This window comes from Mastomys coucha, unplaced genomic scaffold (assembly GCF_008632895.1).
Source record: "Mastomys coucha isolate ucsf_1 unplaced genomic scaffold, UCSF_Mcou_1 pScaffold21, whole genome shotgun sequence".
NCBI classification, from domain to species: domain Eukaryota; kingdom Metazoa; phylum Chordata; class Mammalia; order Rodentia; family Muridae; genus Mastomys; species Mastomys coucha.
The window spans coordinates 88,744,358-88,756,747 of NW_022196904.1; the positions used below are offsets into that span (position 1 = coordinate 88,744,358).

General features: G+C 44.5%; 1 protein-coding gene across 3 annotated transcripts in view; it reads left to right on the forward strand.

Moving 5' to 3' along the window:
• The window catches only part of Xrra1 (X-ray radiation resistance associated 1), a 67,036-nt gene that overhangs the window by 11,107 nt on the left and 43,539 nt on the right, over nt 1–12,390 (forward strand). For all 3 annotated transcript variants that reach the window (XM_031387511.1, XM_031387510.1, XM_031387512.1), the window contains 4 exons: nt 1,143–1,318; nt 4,932–5,003; nt 5,971–6,043; nt 9,471–9,568. In XM_031387511.1, the coding sequence (XP_031243371.1) occupies nt 1,143–1,318; nt 4,932–5,003; nt 5,971–6,043; nt 9,471–9,568 (419 nt within the window). The remainder of the gene's footprint in view (nt 1–1,142; nt 1,319–4,931; nt 5,004–5,970; nt 6,044–9,470; nt 9,569–12,390) is intronic.

A 12,390-nucleotide genomic window follows, 5' to 3' on the forward strand; every position in this document is an offset into this window, starting at 1 on the left:
CTAGATAGAGCAAGTGGGTAGATAGAATAGGAATTGCCTTATGTGATTGTAGAGGCTCTTCCCTGGGGAGAGCTAATCTGAAGTAGATATTTGTGTATTTTATTTCCTGTTGGTAAGGATGAAACCCTGTTCTTTACATAAGTTGGGTAAGTTCTACCACTGAGCTACATCCCAGCCCAATGTCTCTCTTTCTTTTTTTTTTTGAAACTGAGTATCTCTAGGTAGCCCTGGCTGTCCTAAACAAGTTGACCTTGAACTCTGTGCAGGCTGTGTGGACATGAAGATCAGTTAGTCAGACAAGGCCTCTGCTGTTAAAGAGGGTCTATTCTGGAGGGAGGGGAACGTGGACAACAAATGAGTAAATAAATAATATAAAGATTACAGTTAATGCCAATGGTAGATTAATTGCTAATGTGTAAGATAACATTATAGAACATCTTCATGATATTTAAATGGACTTACTATGAATGTTATAATTTTTTTTTTAATTTTTAAGATAGGTCTCCATGTAACCCAGTCCTCAAACTTGCTATGTATCCAAGGATGACCTCAGGTCCTCCTATTTCCACTTTCTGAGTATTCAGATTACAGGTGTGATCCACTATAACAAGTTTTATATAGTGCGGGGGTGAGGGTGTGAACTGAGGTTTCCATGTATGCTAGGTAAACACTTGGCCAGCCGAGTTACATCCCTGGGCATCATATTATTCTTTGTGCTGATGTATGCAATTGAGGTCAGAGTCCTTACCCAGGAGATGATCAGTGGTAGAGTAGATGCCTAGCACTGAGAGACTAATCCTCTGTGCTGACAGGGATCAGGGAGGACATCATATAACAGGAAAAATCTGATTCTGTCTCTTAAATGAAGAGTAGCCTTGGGAGGCACACAAGCATCTCTTGCTTTGGAGATAAGAAAGGGGCTGGGCAGCCATCCCTCCCTTTTCATCAGAAGCCGTTTCATCTGTAGCATAGCTCTCACTGAGTGTAGAGTCTCTTAAATGAGACATGTGCACAGACATGCTTCAGCAGTAGTGAGTGCTTGGTAGTGTCAATCCTCAGAAGCTCTTGGGGTTTTGGCATTAGAGATAAATATTGTGTATTCGCACCCTTGGCCCTACTCACTGTCCCAACCCTCCCCACAGGCCGGGGACACTGGATAGTGTCTCGGAAAGGCAGCATGAAGAAAGGTGTAGCAAAGGTGTCCACAGAAGGTCAGGAAAACCAGAAGAAGGTTTCTTTTGATACTGGGTTGAAGAAAATATCTCGGAAGGATAACCAGGCAGACGTTCTTGGACACGTCTTGGACCGGTGTTTTCTGGTGAGAATAAACACATTCCTGAACGGCTGACAGCATTATCTAAGGGAAGGGGAATGAAGATTTCCTCCTACTTTGTCTGACTAGGAGCAAGGTCTGGTCTTGCCCAGGTACCACTACTCCCACTTGACTTCAAGCTATGAGAGTGATGATGGCAAATTCATTGTGTCGGTGATGAAATAACCCTGGAAATGTCCTCTAACATGTGAAGCCTTTATACACACCCTGCAAGACAGGCTGAGGATCGCTATCCTTACAATATTGTTGCCACTGGTAGACATGGAAAAGAGGCCCTACATATGGCCAGTGAATGGACAGACCAGGACTAAAACCCTGATCTACTGACTCTAAAACCTGTACCTTTATTTTATGTAAAATGGCCAGAGAGGGTGGGACATACCCTTAATTTCTGTATTCTGGGAGGCAGAGACACTGGATTTCTGTGAACCTATAGTGAGACCCTGGCTCTAAGAGAAAAAAAGACATTTTACAAAGTGAAGAGTCTTATGTCAGTTGGAAAGGCAAGAGTGTTTAAGAAATAAAGGGTAAACTGAGGATCCTAAGCCAACTGAGGAGGAGCGAGAGATGCCTCTGTGCCCTGCTGTGCTCTGCTCTGTGGTGACTTCTCCAGGAGCCAGTGAGACCAGGGAGGTCCTGCTTTCCCACAGCCTTTGTTCTTTGGTTTTAGCATCTGTCTGGAAGCAGGCAGACTCCAGGCCTGAGGCAGGCTCTCTGAAGAGACCTGGGATGGTGGGTTGGAGAACAGTTAGGCAGATTCACATCTGTTTTACAAAACGCTTCAGTAGCTTTGCAGAGAAAGATGGATTTGGTTAATTAATACTAATGGGTAGCATGGGCTCTCATTGCTCCATGAGAAGAACTTTGACAGCCTTGTTCATTCCCACGTTCTGCTGGTAAGTCCTGAGACATGTGTGTTGGAGGTCGCAAGAGAATGTGCCTGGTCCACCTCACCTCCCCGAGCAGCACAAGCTATCTGCAGACCCTGTGGGATTTGTTTCTGTGTTAAGACCACTCCTTACTAGGAACACAGAGGTCAGAAACAGCTGTCCTGAGGCAGGGCAGACCACGTCGCTCAGTGTTCTTTTGTCCCCTCATCCCCAAATACAACTGATCCTGCATAGTCACTGTTCCTCACCCACAGATTCAAACTGCCACATACTAAAATGTTTGAAAACCAAAGCAAAAGTATGCACTACACATGTGCATACTTTTGAATTCCTAGTTCCTAAACTATATGGCATAACAAATGTTTACATATTGTTCCACTATAGACATATTACATGTATTGGGTATTATCAATAACCCAGAGATGATTGGAAGTATATAGGAGGATATGCATAGGATTTAAAAAAAAAAAAACAACTATACCATTTTAAATGAGGGACTTGAGGGCTGAGATGTCTCAGGGATTGAGAACAACAGCTGTTCTTCCAGAATACTCAGGTTCAATTCTCAGCACCTACATGGAAGTTCAGTACATCTGTAACTCCAGCTCCAGGGAGATCTGAAACCCTCTTCTAACATCTGCAGGTGTCTTAGTAAGGATTTCCATTGCTGTAAAGAGACACAATGAGAAAGTTAACTCTTGTAAATGACAACACTTAATTGGGGATGGCTTACTGCTTTTAAGGTTCAGTCCATTATCATCATGGCGGGAAGCATGGCAGCATGCAGGCAGACATGGTGCTAGAGGAGCTGAGAATTCTATCTATATCTTGCTCTGAAAACAAACAGAAAACTGACTATTCTAGGCAGCTAGGAGAAGGTCTCAAAGCCTACCACAACAATAACATACCTTCTCCAACAAGGCCACCCCAACTCCAACAGGCTATGCCTAATAGTGCCACTCCCTAAGGGCCAAGCATATTCAAATCACCACAGCAGGTATCAGGCACACATGTGATGCACAGACATACACATAGGCAAACACCCAGATATATAAAATAAAGTTAAAAGTTTAAGGTTATAATGAAATGTTTGGATGTCCCTGTTTTTGTATCCCAGCATGTCCAGCAGTTGAGCATGTGTGTGTGTGTGTGTGTATGTGTGTGTGTGTGTGTGTGTGTGTGTGTGTATGTGACCGTCCCCATGTGAGTTCGCATATTAACCAGCATGGTTTGTTACCTGCACTACTTCTTTGGGTAGAGGAGACAGTGAGAATGCTTTTCAGAGCAATGGGATGTCTATGCTGCCTCTCAGTTCACTGGCACCTCAGATTATACTTCTGCATATATGCCATTAACCCTACACCCCCAAATGCACCATTTTGGGTAATATTACCTCTCTGTTGGCACCAACTAGCAAGTCACAGAGCTAGTAACCAGGGGTTATAGTTTACACTTGCCTCTCGCCCTCTGTTGACACTCCCACATTACCAAGTCCTGGAACTTGTATTAAACAGTCGTCACACCTACTTCCTCTCATTTCTCCTGCTACAGCTCTGAACCAAGCCACCATCACCTCTTATTGGGCTAACTTCGTAACTCTTAACTAGTTCAGACCAATTAGAATGTTTTTCTTTATGGCCATTGAAATGGCTCAGTGGGTAAAAGCTCTTGCTGGAAAGGTCGTTAACAACGTCTGGCACTTTGCTCTCTTTTGTCTTCTTAGATAAAAGACTAATCTTCTAAGTAGATCAGACAAGCTGATCTTTATGAAACTGCTGTCAGCCCCTACTTAATCCACTCCCTTGTTCAGAGCCAATGTGGATCCACATGGTCTCAGAACTCCCTCTGTAGAAACACCTTGCCTTCTCCTGCCTGGGAGGCCTTCGCACTCCCTGCCCACTGCATAGGATCATCTCCTATAGCTTAGCTCTCAGCTGGAAAGTTACACCCTCAAGGAAATATTTCCTCCTTTTAAGACTGAGGTTGGGGCCTCCTGTTCCACATCCCACTGGATCTTGAATTTCTCCTTTAAAAGAATCATTACACTTCTAAGTACTTGCTATTTGCCTTCCCACTAAGTGGCCACTCTGAGAAAGTACGGAAGGCATCTGCTGCTTCCCCGCTGTCTTCCCCGAGCCTGTTTAGAGTCTCTTCACAGTAGGCACCATATGGGGCAGGCCATGACAGATGGGACAAGGAATTCTGACACACTGAACTAGGAGATATTCTGAAGCTGATATCTGATCCTAATTTTTCCATTGTATACAGTGACACACGACAGGCAAAAATTGCATAGTTTAATGAGTGCAGATTGAGTTCAAATCATAGATCCACCATGTTCTAGCTACAGGGCCTCAAACAAGGCACCTTTCATCTCTTAACCTCATTAAAAGGGGGAACTAAACTCTTTAACTAAAGTAATACTGGAAGAGAGGGCTAAACCCTTTAACACAACTAATAAGTATTAAGGCACACTGCTTACATTAAAGTGAGGTTCAGTTTGGGTTAAACAAAAGTTTGTTAATATAGTCAGTATGGTTCATGCCCAAAGTAGTGCTCAATTAAAACTTGGTGAATGAATGAATGAGTGAATGAATGCACAAGCAAACAAATAGCAAGTCTATGAGAGTGCCCAGGGAGAAAACACTCAACAAAAGTAACTCAACTCATTGGGACCTTGAGGACCAACTCTGTGTCCTGTGTTCCAGCTGAAGCACCACTCAGCCAGAAAGCCATCAGACCTTTGCACTATCAACGTGAGCGGCATGAAGTTCTCCAAGGTGAGGCCAGCATCAAAGGCATGACCGAGCCAGATGTCAGGGGATCTGGATACTTTGGTTTGTGTATGGAACCCCCACAATCCCCGGGAACTAGAAATTGGTTATCTAGAAAGAGGGAGAAGAAGTGGACAGACAAGGGCGGAAACAATATTCATACACAAAACTTGCTATGAATTTGGTATTCTGTGAATTAGAAAAATTCACCTGAAGAATCTGTTCTTGAGACGAGGGCATAGGTAGAGACTAATTCCTTGTGTGGAGTTCCCATCACATGAACTAACCATATGGCAGAGATACAGAGACTTACGATGAGGAAGGATGTGCAGGAATGTGTGTAGCACCTTGTTTATAATGATGGAAGTTCTGAAACAGTCTAAATGTACACACAGCAGAAGAGGGTTACCTATCATTTACTCAAGCAAGGAACTCGAATGGGCAACTTAGACCTGTGTGTGTCAGCACAGACTAATCTCCAGGGAGCTATACACATCTCCCATAAATCTCAAAACCATATACCCTCAGGTAAAATGACACATCCATGCCATAGTACGAATATAAAGCTTTAAAGCATGTAAACAACCCTGTGCCTAATTGATGGGTATAAGCCTTGGTGTGTAGGGATAAGTCGTAGGGTTTGAGGAGACCCAGGGAGGGTGTGGGAATAGAGGTCATAGGTCTTCCAATAGGTTCTTTTAAGTTTAGACAGTTAAGACTCAGGTTGTTAAATCTGGGTCATGGTGGCTACATCTTCAAAGTATCACTCAGGGTGTGTTTCAATAGGTTTGGAGTATTTCAGGGTAGAAGAAAACAGAGAAGTTCCCACAGCCCTCCCCATGTGGCTGATCTTGCGCTAAGAATGTCTCTCAGTCCCTTTTAGGCATTTGTCCTCTTAGCAGCTGCCCTAGTGTTTCTACAGGCTCCCGGGCAGGGAACTAACCCCGTGTTTCTCTGGAATGCTTTCTGGCAGGCAAAGGAAAAGGACTTCAAACATTTTACGTCTGTGATTTATATCAATGCCTCTGAAAACCTGCTGCCTCTAGGTGAGCTTTCTCTTCTTAGAAACTTGTCCTCCTAGCCCGGAAAGAAAGCACTTGTGTTAGGATTTGTCTGTCTATCCACCTGGGATTGGGCTCCCATGGCTGGGGGGAGATCGCTCTGGAGAGATCCCAGATCTCAGCTGTGGTGCTGCGCTGTCACTCACCAAGGGTTCCCCTGTCAGCTGAAGCTCCTCTCCACAAACACAGGCCTGGCAGGTCACCTTGCAAACTCCAGTGAGAGAAAAGGCCTAAGTAATTGAGCAGATCTACAGTGCCCCCTGCTGGTGCCGGGACTGTGTGGCCTTTAGAGAGAAGGGGCTCAGACTCAGATCAAAAGCAGGGCACATATAAGAACTGGTACAGGGAAATCAGGAGTCACCAGGCATGCATACCAGAGGGGCTTTAGCCCAGTCCAGTGAGTCAGAAAACCTAGGAAAGAGCACCTAAGACAGGATCAGAAAATAAATATACTGGGCCAGCAAGATGGTTGAGTGGGTTCAAGCAACTGAGGGCAAGCTTGGTGACTTGAATTTGATCCCTGGGACTCACGTGGAAAAAAGGGAACCATCTCCTGAACAAAACTGGCCTGTGATGCCTGCATGTGCACACCACACACACACACACACACACACACACACATAAATAAGAAATTGACTCAGGAATTGGTGCCTTGGGTTGAGGGGCAGCTGTGGAATGGTACTGCCTGGTCAGGAAGATTGTGTACAAGGGATACTTGAGGAGAAAAAAATAAGGCTAGATGCACTGGCAAGGACTTGATCATCAAGGGCTTTGGGAGTTGAGCTTAGTCCTCCAGACAGAAGAGGTGTTTGGAAGGCTTTTAATCAGGGAAGCTTCAAGAGGAGGGGTTTTCCATGGGAAGGGAATGAAGCTTGAGATGGGGAGTGAAGGGGATTGAGAGGGTGATCTGGGAAGAGATGGGAATCACAGGGCTTGGCAACCTGAGAGGATATAAGGAAAGGGGTGAGTCAGGGGGATACCCGAGACAGTTCTAGAAGGGGGGGGGCGATGTCAATGAGTTTGCCTCAATGAGTTGGAGGGGAGCTTCTATCAAAGAATCTAATGAGATCCCTGCCTTAGAAGAAAGTGTAGTCTGCTAGGAATGCCTTGGTATAAACAGGCCAAAGGGCGTGTGATAGATGCCCAGCCTCACTAAGGAAGAAAACAGCACCAGAACACAGTTTTATGTCCATCAAATATTGGCAAGTATGAAAAACACTGACCACAGACCCCACCTTCCGGAGATGCAGGGTAGACTCTCCGTGAAAGTCAAATATAAGAAAGCAATGTGGGGCTGGAGAGATGGCTCAGCGGTTAAGAGCATTGACTGCTCTTCCAAAGGTCCTGAGTTCAAATCCCAGCAACCACATGGTGGCTCATAACCATCTATAATGAGATCTGATGCCCTCTTCTGGTGCGTCTGAAGACAGCTACAGTGTACTTACATATAATAATAAATAAATTGATTAAAAAAGAAAAAGAAAAAAAAGCAGTGTGACTCCTTAGAAGAAATTTGGTAATATCTCTTAAAATTTAAGACAGGGCTGGAGACCTGGCTTAGCTCTTAAGAGCATTAACTGCTCTTGCAAAGGACTGGGGTTCAATTTCCAGCACTCATGGGGACCACTGATCGCCACCTATAACTGCAGTTCCAGGGGTCCAGTGACCTCTTCCAGCTTCCTTGGCTTCTGTGCATACGCTCTGCAGACAATGCCATACAAGAACATGTACATACATATAATAAATAAGTAAATAACTAAATCTTTAAAAAGTTGAGATAGTCACTGCCTTTAGTAGTTTCATTTCTAGGAATATATTCTACAGAGAGAGGCTTACACAAGGGAATTCCCCCAGTCAGTCTCTTATTCGACTTTACTGAGCATCCTGACTCACAAGCTTTTGTAGGATACATAGTACACCAGGTTCACTTAGAAGGTTCTAAGTGAATCTACACTATGCCCCTGTTGTACAGTTTCAGGAGTCTTACAGTGTGGAGTCCCCATGGTTGGCTATCTTGACTTGGTTGACTAGCCAAGAGTCATCCTGGGTGCTGGACAGAGACTCTCACTGAGTAAGTGCAGGAATGGCCCTTGTTTGGAAATCTCCTCAACACAGGAATCACTGTGCCATTCCATGGGTCTGTGTCACAGTATTCCCATGAAGGACATGTCTGATTATAGGAGTCACCACTTAAAGAGAAGCACTCCCTTTGGGTATTTATAATTTATACTTTCTCCTGGTCCAGATACAATTTACCAATCTGCAATCATTTTTACCACAAGCAATAGTTGCCTAGTAACACAGTTACCATAGCATGAGCTTCAGGTTACCAGGGAAACAGGCCTAGAAAGTCAATCTAAGATCCAGTTGTCATTCAAGAAGCAGTTTTTGATTACCCCCTTCCCACATAGGTTAAATGCTACCATCAGGAAAAGCTAGTGCATGTCTATACTAGAAAGGTAACTAAGATATTGGACAAATTTAACATGGACTAATCTTCAGGTCACACTGTTAAGGGACAAAAGCCACTGTACAGTATGTGTTCTGTTTTTATAAGAAGAGGGCTGTATTTTAGTACATACATGAGAAAAATATTAGGTGCATATATATGTATATATGTATATGAAATTTTAAACAGTTGACACTAAATGTTGGGATTAAAGAAACATTTTTCCCTGTGATGCTTGACTGTTTGGGGTGGGCATGTTAGCATCTCTAATCAGAAATAATAGAGGTTATCTAGGAGTGTGGCCCAGTGGTAGAGAGTTTGCCTAGCATGCACAAGCCCTCCAGGTTGGTCCCTGGATTGGGAAGAGAACAAACAAAGAAAAGAGCAGAGATCCTTTTTAAATGGGCAGGCCTTGCATTTGAACAGACTTACATTTGATCCTTAGGTTTCCCACTTACCAGCAATCTTACTTCTGACAAGTCACTGAGCCTGCCTGAGCTGCCCTTTCCTTGGCCATAGAATGACACGGCACAATTCCTGTTTAGCTAGAGATTTAACTTTTTCTAAAAGATTGTTTTATTTATTTTTAATTATATTATGTGTGCATATGCAGGTGTGTGTGTGTGTGTGTGTGTGTGTGTGTGTGTGTGTGTGCATGTGCATGAATGCAGGACCCCTTGGGGCCAGGAGAGGTCATTGGAACCCCTAGAGCTGGAGGAACTGGCAGTTGGAAGCCACTCAGTGTGGACGCTGGAAACTACACTCTGGTCCTCTGCAACAGCAGTAAATTCTCTTAACCCCCAAGCCATCTCTCCAGCCTTATGGTTAGAGATCTAAGGTCTGGGATATAAAGCATCTCCCACAGCTGGAAGCTCAGTGAATGGTAATCATTAGTATCTTTCTCTTTAAGCCTTTTCAAGCTCAAGATTGTCTCTTATTCTCTCTCTCTCTGTTCCCATGTAGATGTGTTTCACACATTTCCAACCCTAAAGGAACTGGAGCTTGCATTCAATGGCATCAAGATGGTCTATGTGAAATATGGAGACTTCAAGACATTGGAAGTAAGTTGGAGGTAGGAAGTTTTTGATCCTACCTGTTCCCCTGTAAGGAATGAGTATAGGGATCTTGACAGAGTATAACTTTGGGGAAAGGTTCTCCGGACTTTTGACTGCTAGGCTCTTGCTTCATTGCTCTGGCCTCTAAAGAGGGTGATGGTGATGGTAATGATGATGGGGAGGGTGGTGGTGGTGGTGGTGGTGATGATGGCAGACCGGTAACTATGGCCAAGCTGTCTAACCCTGGAATATAAGTGCCAAGGGTCACTCATGTTCAGAAGAATAGAAAAATTTAGTTTAAATGGAGTATCATGGAGGAAGAGGTTCATAGGAGATATTTCCTTAGGTGTTTGGAGAGCTGTGGATCTAGGTTAAGAGCTGGGTGCAGTGAGCTAAAGACTTTGTGGACTGATACCCAAGGCATACCCTGACCTCAGTAAGCAAGGTTAGTCCCAGTGGACTGGGGTAGTACAGGCTGTGTACATTTAGTCCCTTGACCCAGAGATGAGGATGGGCAAACAAGGCCCCGGTGGATTCAACAGCACACTAGAGGCACATGCACATCCCATGCACATTTTAGCTCATAGAAAGCAAATTTGGATCTTGGAACCTTGTGATAGAAAATCTACAGAAAGTCTGCTCTGCCTAGCCTCATACTTTCTTACCTCTTCTGACTTTGATAAAGGCTCAAGGGCCACTTTTCTAAAAAGGGAATGAAGGTTTTGTCACTGCCTGAGAGTCACTGCACACATGGATTGGGGAATAGTTCCAGACTTGGGGCTCAGCCCCCTGGCCAGGCTCACTCTCTCCCTGAGTAGTATGCCATTCCCTGTGTGCTGGCCTTATAGTAAAGCACTTCCATTCACACCTTAGCAACATCCACATGTTGTTAGCTTTAGTAGCTTAAATCTGCAAGCCTCAAAGGTCAGCCCTGCTTCATATGGCCCTCCCTTAACTTGTTTTAGGGAGACTGACCTTTTCAAAGAGTTGATGGCCTTTATATGCCAGAGTTTGGAAACACTTTTAACATATTGAAATGGACATCATCCCAAGATGGTAGGTATGTCCTCACACTCTAAAGCATGCTGTGCTGAATGCAGTACTGACTTCTCTCCATGTGACTTTTCAAGTCCCATTGAAGATGACAGCAGTTTGCTCTGACTTGGGACATGAGTTGGTTCTCAGGCTTACTACTGAGTAGGCAAACTCTCGAAGTCCAATAAAGCCCAGTGGACATGACTGATGCAGCTTGGAGCTAAGTTAAAGCATCTTTCTGTATTGTATTTTGTATTTTGGTGCTGACAGTGGGAAGTAGATTCTAGACATGAGGGATCCAGAGAGCTATTTCCCCAACCTCTGGGCCCAGGTGCCTCCTATGGACTTCCATTGTTCTTTGACTTTTTCAGAGAACAGTCTGAACTTCCAAGAGTTGCATATTGTGCCTTGAACTTTGTCTTCCTCCTTCCAAATACCCAAAACACAACACAGGTACCAGTGGCCAACCAGAGGGATATGATCACACGCTTTGACTCTACGAATAACTAGCTTGGGTTCTACCGTTAATCATGATTGATTTTGTACGTGACCCACTTTATACTTTGATTGCATCTGGTGAAGATTATTTATCCTACAGACCCAGCCTTGTCCAAAGGAATTTGTCTACAAAGAAAAAAGACTTATTTTAGGATGCAGAATATAAATGAGAAAAGGAAATCTCTGGACTAGTCATTTGTTCTCGTCTCTCTGTGATTTGCAAGGGCTCCCTAGGGAAAAAGATAAACATGTCAAATATCCTGAATTTGCATCTCACAGTAATGAATACTTTGATGTGTAATAAAACTCAGTGACTCAGCCAGATACAGCAGCCAGGCTAGGACTCTTCTGTCCTTGTCTGTCAGAGAGCCTGCCCCAAGGGGAGCAGCCCAGAGCAGAATTCCTCCAGAGTCAGTTTTGGAAAACTTAGCTTTGCTGTGATTTGATTTTGTGTTTACAAATCTGAAAAGCATCCAGCAGGACCCCAGCCTCAGTAGTCAGAAAGCATTGTTTCTTGCGTCTGTCCCGCTGCCCCTTTGCTGGCCCTATGCCTTGTCCAAATAACTTGCCCTTGAGGATAAGGTTTCTCCCATTGTAAACCCTGGGCTGTCTTGAACATTCTGCAACCTATGATCCTACAATGGCTTATTTCTTTGAGCTACCCTCCTGGAAAGCAAATTTGGATCCAACATTAAATAGCCAAAGCATCTAGAATAAGGGCTCACAGATGTGTGTGTGTGTGCGTGTGTGTGTGTGTGTGTGTGTGCGTGTGTGTGTGTGTGTGTGTGTGTGTATGTGTGTGTGTAAGAAAACTTTGGGTTTATAGGCTCATTATTAGTTGTGGCTGTCATAAGTAGTCATCCTCCTGTGAGAGGAAAGAACTGCAGATAGGGAGAGCTGCCATTTTCTCTCCGGTGAGTTTCTGGAGCAGCCAGCCGGGAGGCACAGGCCCTACGTCGCAGGGGAGTTGCAGGGCGGCAGGGACAGGATCCTCTCAGCTTCCAAGTGACAGAGGTTGATCAGTGACCTTCTCTGCCCCTTCCCTGCAAGTGGAGGGCCAACCTCCAGGGAGTGCCTTAACCCAGAGACTCGGGTGAGAGCCACCATTTTCTCTCTGATGAGTTTCTAAGACAGAAGCAGCCAGCCCAGAGGCACAGGCCTCACGAGTCTCAGGGGACTTGCAGGGCGGCAGGGACAGGACAAGCTCTAGTCAGAGACACTAAGAACACTAACACCAAAAATCAAGAGATGGTGAAAGGCAAACGCAAGAATCCTACCAACAGAAACCAAGACTA